Raw genomic sequence first — 12,731 nt, forward strand, 5'->3', positions numbered from 1 at the left:
ATATGAGAACAGGGATGAGTGAATCTGTCGATTTTGGCTTTTCTAGGTTTCTTGCTTTCTCAGTCTTAAGTTCGGTCCTCCATATTTCTATATACTTTAAAAGAAATCCTTGTGCAATTGTATGCCATTGTTTCTTATACAGATTTTTGCAAGCCATTTCCCCTAATAAAATGCATTCTGTACGATTTCCCCCTCCATTTTTACGTCATCAATCAGTTGAAGAACTGAATCACAAAATATGGAGAGCTGCAAATTTGGAAGGACAGCTTTGTTTTGGTTCACAAGTTGTTACGGAAAATGTGAATTGGATACACTCGCATTAAAATTCAAACTGAATTGAATTATTTTGCCATCCCTAGAGTGAAAGACACACCTGTGGTGTGGGATCTCAGTTATTCACACGTTTGCCCCTGCAGTGTGGGATGGCACTGCGCTATGAGTAGGAAATATAGCAGGGCCCTTTATGAAATTCATAGTTCCTGAGTTCCCATCCCACCTCCAGTTTAGCCAAATCATGTCCCACCTGTCCTTTGCTAAGAACAGTAGAGAAGGGAGAGAAGGGAGAAGGGAGAAATCACAAAAGGCAAATGGTTCATGGTCCCTTGACCCATCTCCCATGAATTGAAAGCACTGGTGTGAAGATGAGCAACATTTTACTCAATGTCAGCAAATGTGATTAATTTGCTCTTGTGGATATGTGACCTAGGAAAGCAATAGGTTCACAAATAACTTTTGCTGATCTACTAAAAAAAAGTGCTGGCACATAGAATCATGGAGTTGGAAGCGACCTTAGAGGTCTAACCCACTGCTCAATTCAGGATGCAACTACGGCGTCCCTGAAATTGGGTTGTGCAGCGTCTGCTTAAATACCTCCACCAAAGACGAGCTGCCACCTCCCAAGGCAGTCTGTTCCATTCACTGTGTAAAATAGTGTTTCATTGAGGAAACTCCACAACCATTATTAATATCAGCATCAGGTCTCTCCTTTTGAATGGGGAACATCCCTAGTGATCAACCAGCCTTTAAATCAGAAACAATATACAATTATGGCAATTTTCTAAAGTGCAAACAGCATTATACTGCATTACACATATTTTGCTGCATTATGCAATTATATTTGTGGTTTTGAATAGGGAATGTTGTGAGTTAAGCACATCCATTAAGAAAATTGCATAGTTGCTTCTGATGCAATGTGTGATACCATTGTTTGGGGAGATGGAATTGTGTTCAGAATGAAATGGGGCGTTTTTCACATCTATACATGAGGCTAAAGCAATCAGATTTTTAATAGTAACTTGTGTTCATAGGAAGAATTACTTCTGACAGTAAGGGTAGCAGTGATAGCACGTCTCCCAGCAGAATTTTTCACCCAGCAAGTATAAGACCCAGCATCTTCCTTTCTCGTTACTCTGATTTCCAGGGTTCCATTCTGATCAGGATCAAGGTGCTGCATGTCGTAATCTTTAGTCCTAGGAAGTAAACCAGAACCACAAGTTATTTCATGCGGTTAGAGATTATGAGAATGTCAGGGCAGCCAGGTCTTAGCTTAACCACCATGATAGGAAGCAGAAGCAAGGCAATGGCTATAAATCAATATAGACATTTCTTTCTTTCAGTCTGAAAAGATGCTACAGCTCATAAATGAAGGAAGACTTGTCTTTGAATGAACTGGAATTACATACTTTTGAATTAAGGTCACACTCACACCGTGCTTTTAAAGTACATGGCTTCACCCAAAGAAAGCCAAAGTTAGTTAAGGGTGCTGTGGAGTAAACTACAGTTCCCATGAGTCTCATAACTGTTGAAGTGCAATAAATGCGCTTTAAATGTACAGTGTGGAATTTACCTTTGATTTCATTTTCCCAGAAATGGTTTTCTTCACTGTCAGAATGAATATGCACCTTCTTCCCACAGTGGCCATGTCCCAAAATTTCTCACCACCACATCAGAATATCTAGGATGATTGGCTAGTTCCATACTCTAACAACAGATTCTTCTTTTTATGGTTTTGTGTCAAACCATAGTGCACTTTTAAATGCATTTTTGAATGCTACTCAACCATATTTTCATTTAATTAAACTCAGTGTATTTGTTTTGAGCATTAGCCATCGCAGAATTCCAGGAGTGGGATTTCTGGATCCTCCTTAATCAATGCTCCTCATAAGCATACTTATGGCCAAGAGTTGGCATGCAAAGCCTCTGCTTTTTGCTGCAGACAAGTCTTTATGTGAGAAAAGATGTTCAGCTTTAGACCCAGCTTTTGCTGCTCCTGCCTTCTCCTTCTGCTGCATATGTTTTGTGTAAGACAATAAGGAGGGAAATAGCAGAGCCTTTCAAGAATTTTCTGTGTATACTTACAAAGCCTTGGTCCTTCATAAATATTCACTTGCAGGTGAAGACCCCCAAAACCACCCCCAAATGAAGTCACAATAGACACAGATTTTAGTTTAAGGTTTTTAGCATTAAATTTGGCTACAACTTCATTGATTAAAGCATGTGAGTGGTTGCTTAGGCATTAGTTCCAGACTACCTGAACAGGACTGACACTGGGCACCACCATATGTCGGTAAGGGAAAGCATCCTGGGGGAGCGAGAACTCCTTGGATCTCACAGCTAACTCCAAACGCTCCAGCTCACTCCAGATGCTCCCAGGGGCTCTGGTGTGGCCCTAGCCCCTTGACAGGGTTCGGACAAAAGCAAGGTGAGTCCCTGGATTCCTTTAATGGAATTCCCTAGCAGCAGCAATGGAGGGGCCGGCACAGCCAACCACGTCCCCTCCCCAAAACATTGAACCAAATGCCTAACTGCCAACCTTACAAAGTTGTGACGATTTGCTACATGGTAGGCAAAAACCAAGTGGCACCAGCCAATCAGCCAAATGGCAAAATTCCTACCGAGCCCCTGCTCCAAAACAGACGACCCCATGACAGGCATAGCAAGGTCATAAGAACAACCCTAAATATAGGGAGAGGAGGGCAGGTGATCTGCTGCACGTCGCAAGAAAGTGAAACTCTCCAGCAATGTGCAGCAGCTTAAGTAGCCCCTCAGAAGCCAATAGCCAACCCAACTGGCCAAATTTCTGCCCCAGCAACAGAGGGGCAACCAATGGGGCATTGTGGCCATCCAAACGGTCCTGCCCCACAACAGTGAGGCAGTTTTTGGTGATCTCACCGCAACACGTGCCCTTCATGATGGAGGACCCAACTTACAATAGTCACTAAGTTTATTGACCCATTTTGGGGTGAATGGTAAGATGTTTGCATTTCCTTCTCAACCTCGTTCTCTTTCTCTGGATTATCAGGTGTCTAGTGGTTTGGTTTAGGGTACTCAATCAGTTGTAACTACTCAGAGGAGCTGCTGCTAGCTTTTCACGGAAACCAAGATTATAACCAATCAGGTTTATACTTTGGCCAACAGGGCCTCTTAGAGGACAATAACAGATCCTGAGTAGGAAAATGGGCCTAGTACACAACAAAGTTCCCTAAAGAATGAAGAAACACAAGTTAAATTCTGAAGTGTTCTTTGTTATCTTTTCAAAACTAACATTTGCTTTTTATTAAGCCATCTAAATTGCACCTGTGCAAGAAAAGCCTCTGAGCAAACTAAGCTCTGTTGACCTTTGCCTTCCTGAAGATAAAGGAAATGGAACACCACCTCATGGGGGACCTTATCATTTCCATTACTAACAAACAATGTGGGATTTCATTAACCTTGGCATATTATTCTTTGAAACTTTTAAAGTATAAGTATATTTGGATCATCTTTGGCATCCTATGACAGCAATTTTTATTGGATTGATTTTTTTAAAAAAATCAATAGAGATTTAATGCAACTACATCTCTGCAGCCAGAAATGCCAACAGCAGCCTATGAACATGAGGAAAGAACTAAAATGAGCTTACCAAGTAACATCAGGTGATGGGACAGCAAAAAACTGACAGTACAGGCGGCTTGGGTAACCCACAACCGCAACATATTCTTCACCATCTGGAGTTAACATTTCTGGAGGAATGTCTGCAAATGTCAACAACGACAAAAAAGTTAGAACTACAGATCTATAAATAGCTTGGATTTAGAAACACCTGCCATCCCATGGGGTTGGGAAAACATTGCTGTCTAGAATCCAGCAAAATTAGTTGCACTTAGGAGTAGGCTCAGATGTTTACAAATCACTTGCTATTCAGACCAGGGTGGAGGGATGCTTTTTTGTAATGGTCAGCCCAATCTAACATCATACTCACTGTCCAGAGGAAGAATGACTATTGAGACAGGACATCCCATCTGTCCCTTTGAGCAAGAGATCCCCTATCTTTGTGGGCAGCAGTAACAACTCGTGAGGCAGCTTCTTGGAGGAAGAAAGCAGCAGCAAACAAGACTGAGGGGGCAGAACTGGTGCAACCATTAGGCAGAGTGAGCGGCCACCACAGGCAGCAGATGCTGGGAAGAGCAGTAGCGAGTGGTTGCAAGACAGAGCTTGGATGCCATGCAGACTGACTAGCACCCTCAAGCAAGCCGGCTGCCCCCTTAGGTGCACTGTTGTATTGCTGCAATCTGGTCAGATTATGGACTCTGAGTGAGCCAACTCTGCTGACGGGACTTTCATGCCTTGGCCAGAAGGTGTTGCAAGATAGCAGCTGCTAGCTTAGGCATGTGGTTGCTGAGTGGCTAGCAGTGTTCAGTGAAAAGTACTGAAATCGTGACCCATGCTAGACCATGTTTGTTATATGTTGACCAATCCCGTGCCTCTGTTGACCAATCTCTCATAAGGAGATGGGAATCCTCTCCTCCTTGGGTATTGGTTAGTCGGTTAACTAAGGGTTTCTCATTGGAAGCTGCCTCTAGACCAGGAGTAGGAAACCTTTAACAGCCCATAGGCCACAAACCTCCAGGAGGGACATGTCCATGGTGGGAGGAGCCAGAAGCAAAAGTAGGTGGAGCAACAAATGTACATTTAACCTTTGGACAGTAGGCTTGTTTCTGCATAGACCCCCAACACAACCCATCTGTCCACGCAAGCAAGAAGCATTGCCAGAATTCAAGGACACATTTCTTGCCAGGCAGAAACACTCAAGGTGGGTGCAAAAGATGGGGAGGGATGGGGCCTGTGGAGGGCAGGAGAGTAAGACCTGGAGGACTGCTTTCGGCCCCTGTGCCTGAGGTTCCCTCTCTTTGCTTTAGACCTTCAGCAAATTGCCTCATGAACTACCACCTGGGGTATGGAGGGAATTCCCCTTCTGCCTCCTTGTTAATGCCAAACTCTTAAATCAGGGGTGCCCAAACTTTTTTTCAAAGAGGGCCAGATTTGATGAAGTGAACATGTGTATGGGCTGACCAAGTTGTTGAGCTTTTTTAAGGATTTCACCCCAGGACATATACTGCCACAGGGGCTGAAATAAATTGACCAGCAGGCTGTATTAGGCCCCTGAAACGGACTTTGGACATGCCTGTCTTAAATATTGTCACAAGCCACTCAGAGCCTTCTGAAGCAGTTTTGTATAATGGAAAGAAGGAATGGAATAGTATAAGACAGAAGGGAGTCCTACCCATTGCTTCCTTGGGGCAGATGACAGAACTCTTTCCAGTCACCATACTTGTATGAGTCACTACTAAAAAAACAAAGCCACTAGCTGTGCCCAAGGATCTTCCAGGTGAGATGCTCTTTCATCCCCTTGGTCCTATTGTTATCAAAGTTGGAAGAGAAACTGAGCCCTAGAGTGGCCTAGTTTACTCGGGTAGCTTCCTTATACTGAGTCGGACCACTGGTTCACCTAGCTCAAGATTGTCTTCTGTAATGACTGGCAGTAGCTCTCCAGGGTTTCTGACCTGGATCTTATGGATTCAGGGACTGAATCCAGGGTCTTTACATGCCGAGGCACTCTTCCACTGAACTCCATGCATGTTGCGAAAAGCTGGAAAGACTTACTAAGCACATTGATGTTTGCTGTGGCGAGGATGGTGCCATGCTTGTTTGTAGCCTCGCACTGGTACACGGCACTGTCTTGCAGCTCTAGGTCAGTGACGCTGATCTCCCTTGTTGAAAAAACAGCCCTGTTGGATTTTATTTCTGCCTCTGCCAAAAACAATAGGATACAGGATCACAGTAAGCCAAACGGTGCCTTCCTGGGAATGTGGGCTTTCAGAGAGAAGCTCTCGTCCATTTTGCCCGTTGTTGTTGTTCCTACTACTACTACTATTATTCCCAGCAGAACAAACTGGATGTTTTGCACCTTGTCCTTACCATCAAGAGACCTGCCATTCACTTTCCACTTTATCGTTGGCTCAGGATAGCCAATGGCTTGGCACAACAGTACAAAACTTTCGCCAACACCGTAAACCCCACTTTTGGGTTTCGTTACCCATATGGGTGGCTCTGTCGAGAAAGAAAAGAGTCGTCTTTCAGCCATGGCTGTGAGTCAAAGGCAGACAGACACATGATTAACATCACCACCACAACCACAGTAAGGCACCTAAAATGATGAAGCGCTTTACAATTATAGAATGTCTATAGAAATTGCATATAATATAGTCTGCAATTAGGCAAAATAATAATAATGGAAAAAATGGCCCATATAGTATCATTCAAGTTACACATTACATCAATAGTTCCCAAACTTATTCATACCACTGCCCCATTGGTTCCATAAACTCATCGGTGCCCCTTACCCTACCCTATAAATAGCATTATTCAGAGTAGCAGTTTGCACTACCCACTCAGGAAAATAATAACACAATAAAATTTGAAACAACAACCATTTAATTGCACACTTATTCAAAATCCAGTTAAAACTATGTAGTTTATTAATTTAACAAACTTGATGAACCTGATGCAGTGGTTTTCAAATACTGAAAGCCATTTTCACCTCTAGCGCCGCCTGCTGCTCACTTACCTGTTAAAGTCGCCCTAGGTAATCCTACTGCCCACCTTGGGAGCTACTGTGCTATATGCAATAGTCATGACCAGCTGTATTTTTCTTAGAAACCGCTGGGAGAATCTGATTTGGATTGGCAGAATGGTTTTTCAAAAATACACATTTCTCACCCACACAGATTTCACAATAAAAACTCTCCATTCCCCTGAAGCTCCTGTTAGACACGGAGGATGAAATATATAGGCCCCCACATTGTACCTGTGTGTTTTCTTCTCTGTGGCTAATAGAAGCTTAATACAGCAGAAAAGTTCATGGGGGAATCAATGCGAAGTACAGGTTTTTAGATCCTTTCCCCCATAAAACACAGCCTTCATCCAAATCCCCTTCACTGTAACCATTCTCTTAAGAGAAGCTGTCCTTATGGTTAGCGTGTTGGACTATGACCTAGGAGAGTGAGCTTCAAATACCTACTCAGCCATGAAGCTTACTGGATGACCTCGGGCCAGTCAACCATCTCTTAGTTTAACCTACCTCACAAGGTTGTTGTGAGGAGGAAGTGGGGAGGAAGAGAACCATGTATACCACCTTGAGCTCCTTGGAAGATAAAAGTGGTATATAAATGCAATAAATAAAAATAATAAATAAATAAAAGAAGGAAGCTGCCAGGGAACTGCCATCAGCTCAGAGGTGAGAGGTGGAAGGGCAGTTGGGTTACAGGGAGCCTCCGAAGATTGTGTGAAGCAGCTCTTCCTCCGGAGAGGAGGGAGGCCCCGCCTCCAGTGGGGAAGGGATGCAGGGATTGGAAGATGCTAGAGAGAGCCGCAACACCAAGCCTGAGCAAAGCGAGGCGGAGGCAGGTCCCCTTTTGCCCAGCTAGTTTATGCGCAGAGAGGGAAGGCGTAGGATGGGAGTCAAAAGACTGCTATGCTGGGGAAAGTTTAAGGACCACCCACTACCAGATTCTGCTAGCGATTGAGCAGACATGGACTTGAGATGCTCTGCACTGTAAAGGTTTTGTACAGATAATAAAGCCTGGAAAAGACCGGTGGGAGTCTTGCCTGTTCACTCTCGAGCAACCACGCTGGCACCTGACAGAAGCCTTGGAGGCCAGTGGTGGAGCATCTCCTTTGCATGCAGAAAGTCCCAGGTTCAAGTCCTGGCATCTCCTCTGTCTGCCTGGAATTGTGGAGAGATGCTTTCTGTTTGTGAAAACAGTGCTGACCTAAATGACCAATGCTCTGACTGAGTATAAGACGGCTTCCTGTGTTTCTAAATAATGTATAGCTTGGCCTTAAAAAATAGTAATAATTATCCTGGGGGAGGACCAAAAAGAGCTATGCAGCTAAAAATTCCCCTAAGGAAATATTAATTCCTTCTTTTATTCTAGGTTACCAGCAGATGGCACTCTCTGGCAACAACTGCAAAAGGAAAGGAAACTCAAAAGGCTGTGCTTTTACACCACGTGATGCTATTAGCATTGTTATTACCTTTTCAGCTCTGCTTGTATCAAAGGAGAAAGGGTGGGGAAGCAGACATAAGATATCCTGTGATTTGTTACCCCAAACCCCGTTCACTGCATCTTCAGTGACAATGGCAATGATTGCAATATTTGTTGTTGCTTGCAGGGGTTGCCTAGTTTCCTAACACTGGGTGACCCTCTCCGAAATCATGAAAGGAAGTTTGAAACATGCAGAGCAAGCGAAGTAACAGTACACACAATGGCGAGCAGGTGGAGGACGGTATTTTCTGTTCCCGGAACAACTTGCATTTACAATCAAACATTGTGATCCTTAGGGCCGTGAAGTAGTCCTGGGACTGGAAAGCAGAAGGGAAGCACCTCTGGCTTCTGCAGCTGGCCAGGGTCAGGCCATGATACCCAGAAAGGCAAGCAGGAAAGCCACCTGGCCTAGCACACCAGCCAGACAAGGAGCAGCCATAGAGTGTTTGCCTTTCTGCTCCCTCCCTCCCAAATCTTAAGACCGTAAGAAGATCTTGTTGGGTTGGGCCAGTGGCCCATCTAGTCCAGCATCCTGTTCTCACTATGCCTGTCCAGATGACTGTGGGAAGTCCACAAGGAATACTAGCTGTGCCACGTTCCTGACTGTTGCTTACCTGGAAGGAGAGGAGGGGCAGGGCCTCAGAGTGATTGGTGTTCTGCAAATCCACTGGGGCAATCAATCTGGCACGCCTGCATCATGCCGACCACAGCAACGCCTTGACCCTCTCCAGAGCAACAGCCACTCACCTGCTTTGAAGCTAGCATAGCAGCTTTATCCCACCTGAGCAGCACCTGAGTGCAATTGTGCTCATCCCCACTTGTGATTCCTTGCAGCTGCCTCCAACCAGTGGCATAGCATGGGTTGCCAGTGCCCGGGGCGAGACACGTATTGTGCCCAGTAACCAGTGACAGCACTGGCATGGCAACCACAACCTACCAATTTCTCCCTTTCCACCTTCAGTTCAATGTGGATCGCAGCCACTGCCCCCCCAACCCAACATTAAAAGAAAATATATAAATAGTCTTATTGGAAGAAGCAAAGGCTTTGGGAGGGGAAAGAGTGCGGGAGTGCAATCATGGGACCGGGATTGGTGGTATTTGAGGTGCTCCCTGCCTATAGAAAGAGGCACAGAGAGGAGGCTAGGCTGTTTTCCTTTTCTTGAAACTTTGCACCCCTAATAATTTTGCATCTGGGACTACTGCCCACACTACACCACTGCCTCCAACTGTCCTCCCTGGGACTGCAGAACCAAAGGGAATCCCCATCTATCAGCTGGAAGACTAAGGGCTGGCTGCTGTGTGTGCTTGAGTATATTCTTATTTCGTTATATCCAATTTCGTTGCACTTGTGCAATGTTGCACTTGTGTAATGACAATAAAGAATCTATCTATCTATTCTTAACAGAATTCTGAACTTTTTTGGGGGGGCAACTGGGGATGCCATTACCTGTTGCTTGAAAGCCACCTTGAGAATCATTTGATTGAAAGGCAGAGGATACATCTTCAAAATAAATAAATGATAGATTAACACATTGCAGTCTAAAAACAAGCAGGCACACTTCTCTTCCGGAGTAGGCAAAATGGAAATTCCCAATTCTCAAAGTTGTGCCATAGTGGGCCATAAAAGGTTGACCACACTTAGATCAGGCCCTCCAGCCAAGAGTGGCTCCTCACCCTTGACTCAATTCACTAAGAGATTTTCTAGTAAATGAAACTTGAGAGTGGGAGCAAGGTGTGCTGTGCTAATCATTTAATCTCACAAAACAAATTTGAAAAGAGAGCAGGGAAATTATTATTTACCTCTGTAGAAACTGAGCATGCCAGAGACTCACATGTAATCTAGATATATAATAAGGGGGGGGGGGGTTGTAAACTTTTGTCTAAGGTTTAACCATCCTGCAATATTTAACCTCAATTATATCCATGGAAAAAAGGAAGAAGAATGTATGCATAGCAATCGTAGTGGGTTTGGGCACTTTCTGGTTGTATCCAATGTTAGTCCTGCTTAGAGCAGAATCACTGAAGTTAATAGACCTGTCTAACTCCAAGTTCATTGATTTCAACATGTCTACTCTGAGCAGGATGAGTATTGGACACAACCCATTTCTATAAACCCACAAAAAAAGCCAAGCAGATTTCTCGGCAGCTAAAAAAAGGTGAGAAATGACTCATCTACATTTGGCACCATCCTAATCTTAACTACAAGAAAAATGTTGCAAGCAATGGATTGATCAGCCCAAGGTGATTTTGGAAACTCAGTCCATGGATGCTTTTGAAAAACTGGACAGAAATCTGTCAGACATTCTTTTAAGTGATCAATCCCCCTTCACCTAGCTTTAGCAAGTTGCTTCTTGGCATTCCATGAATCCACTTGCACGATGCCTAAACCTGATGTCAGGAGTCAGTTTTCTCTTTTAAATAATAGCTCGTTAAAAATATAAAAAAAAATCTGGGAACCTAACCAACATGGGCTTATTGGTGCTTTTCAGTAGTTTAGTGTTGGTTGCTTATTTACAACCGCAGGAAAATTTGGCTTAAATACTAAGATTGCTTTCAAAAAGTACTCCCATTAGTCTAAATCTCTTGCCTTGTTTGTAGCTCAAGAGGCATTAGGATATAAGAGGATTAATCTTGAGAACTATGAGAGTTCTCGAGCTCCCTGTTAACCATCACCTTGTCTTGCATACCTGCGCAAGGGTCAGGCACAATTAGAGTCTTTGTACACAAAAAACACCCTGTTACTGATTTCAGTGCAACTCAACATGTTAAATCAGGAGTCTTCAGCCTTTGGGGGCACCAGGGAAATCTAAGAAATTGTGGTGGGAACCATAAAATATCCATATCACAGAAGAAAAGGGTGAACCTCTCATCCAAAGCAGGCAACATACCTATACACTCCCCATAAAAACAAATGATACATAGACGAAGAAGGCAACCTTCCACAAAAATAATCCAATATCTCCCCCCGAAGCAAAAAAGAGAGGAGAAGAATAAAATAAAATTGGGAGGGTAAAGGGAGTTTTGGCAGGCACCAAGGAGCTGTCGGTGGATGCCATGGTGTTCACAGGTACCATGTTGGAGACCTCAGCATTGAAGCAAAGAACAACAACTAAATGGAAATTTTTGCCTGGGATCACTCAACTTCCTACCTTAGCTCCTACAATTAAGGGAGATTTGGAGAAATGATTGCATAGAATTGCAACTGGAGTGCATAAATGCAGGTCATTTCATACAGTGCATTTAAAGATATTTTAAGTGTACGCCTGGAAATGAAAAACATGTAGCTACTCTCGGAGATTTGATAGGCTACAGTTCCCTACTGAACATATGCTAAATGATCACCCTACTTTACCATTGTGTGATGTATGAAATGGCCGTATGGCATCCATTATAAACCTAAAAGGATCCTAGTTAAACAGATCCTGGGCACCCACAAACATACACAGACCTCAGTACCCGTGAACATCTTTTCCACCCTGCAAACAGGTTATCTGGAAGCATCTTAGGCCACATTTAACAGCCCTTCAGCTTTACTAGATTGGCCATCAGAAGAACTGGGTAGGCAACCTTAGGCATGTGACCTCTAATCAAAAGCCCAGGATTATTAGGGATGACTCCATGCAGAAAATCCCTATGAAAATACCTGTGCAAGAGGGAGGAAGGGGGGATGCTGGGTGACCAAACCATTAATCTTTAGCTGCAAACTCACCTTAAAATGTATAACCAGGCAGCCTTTGTTGCCAAATGATTCTAAGATGGTGTCTGAGAGGCATGCAAGCTGTTGAAAATGTCTTGTGCTTTCAACACAATGACACGATAGAAAACTATGTGAATAGCTAGGCTTTCACGTTTCTGTTATCAGCAGGAGAGAGAACAGACATGGTGCAAAAAGAAGAAATCGTGAGTGCCAGTTACCCACCTCCGGGTTTAATTTATGTTCTATCCGCACCCATGTGCTTGAGAGAAGGGAGCCAGAGCAGCTTAGCCTGGTTGTAACTTGACTGCAATGCCAATGGAATCAATTAAAGCCAGTGAGGTCAGCACAGCTAAGTTCTCTTACACCAAAGGAGCACTGATCCCTTAGCACGTGATGGAGTGGGAAGGAAGGTGTCAGCCCATGATTAATGGCAGTGACATTTTGCCGTTTGGAAACTCAGGAGAGGGAAAAAATGAGTTGGGCTCAATTTCGCCCAGGCTTCCCATAGGTGGGGAGACTCCTGATAATAAACAGAATCCTTGTCAATTCCATTGATCTTATTTAATAGATTTCCATGCTCAGAAAGAGAGGGTGGGGGGAAAACTATCCACACTACACTGTTTGGGCACAGGGTGGTGGTATGGATGCATTTGCATCTGTGCATCTTA

The 12,731-nt window shown here is 44.0% G+C and overlaps 1 protein-coding gene and 1 long non-coding RNA gene across 8 annotated transcripts in view; both read right to left on the reverse strand.

Annotated features, from left to right (window-relative positions):
* The window catches only part of CHL1 (cell adhesion molecule L1 like), a 223,229-nt gene that overhangs the window by 43,912 nt on the left and 166,586 nt on the right, over positions 1-12,731 (reverse strand). For all 7 annotated transcript variants that reach the window (XM_083723259.1, XM_083723255.1, XM_083723261.1 and 4 more), the window contains 4 exons: positions 6,238-6,369; positions 5,923-6,069; positions 3,902-4,013; positions 1,318-1,469 (listed from right to left, as the gene is read on the reverse strand). In XM_083723259.1, coding sequence (XP_083579385.1) covers positions 1,318-1,469; positions 3,902-4,013; positions 5,923-6,069; positions 6,238-6,369 — 543 coding nt within the window. The remainder of the gene's footprint in view (positions 1-1,317; positions 1,470-3,901; positions 4,014-5,922; positions 6,070-6,237; positions 6,370-12,731) is intronic.
* LOC310838183 overlaps positions 1-12,731 on the reverse strand; it is a 196,218-nt gene that overhangs the window by 43,912 nt on the left and 139,575 nt on the right. The gene's annotated exons all lie outside the window — the stretch shown is intronic.

Source organism: Podarcis gaigeae, assembly GCF_964106915.1.
Source record: "Podarcis gaigeae genome assembly, chromosome: 2".
In the NCBI taxonomy this organism is placed as follows: Eukaryota; Metazoa; Chordata; class Lepidosauria; order Squamata; family Lacertidae; genus Podarcis; species Podarcis gaigeae.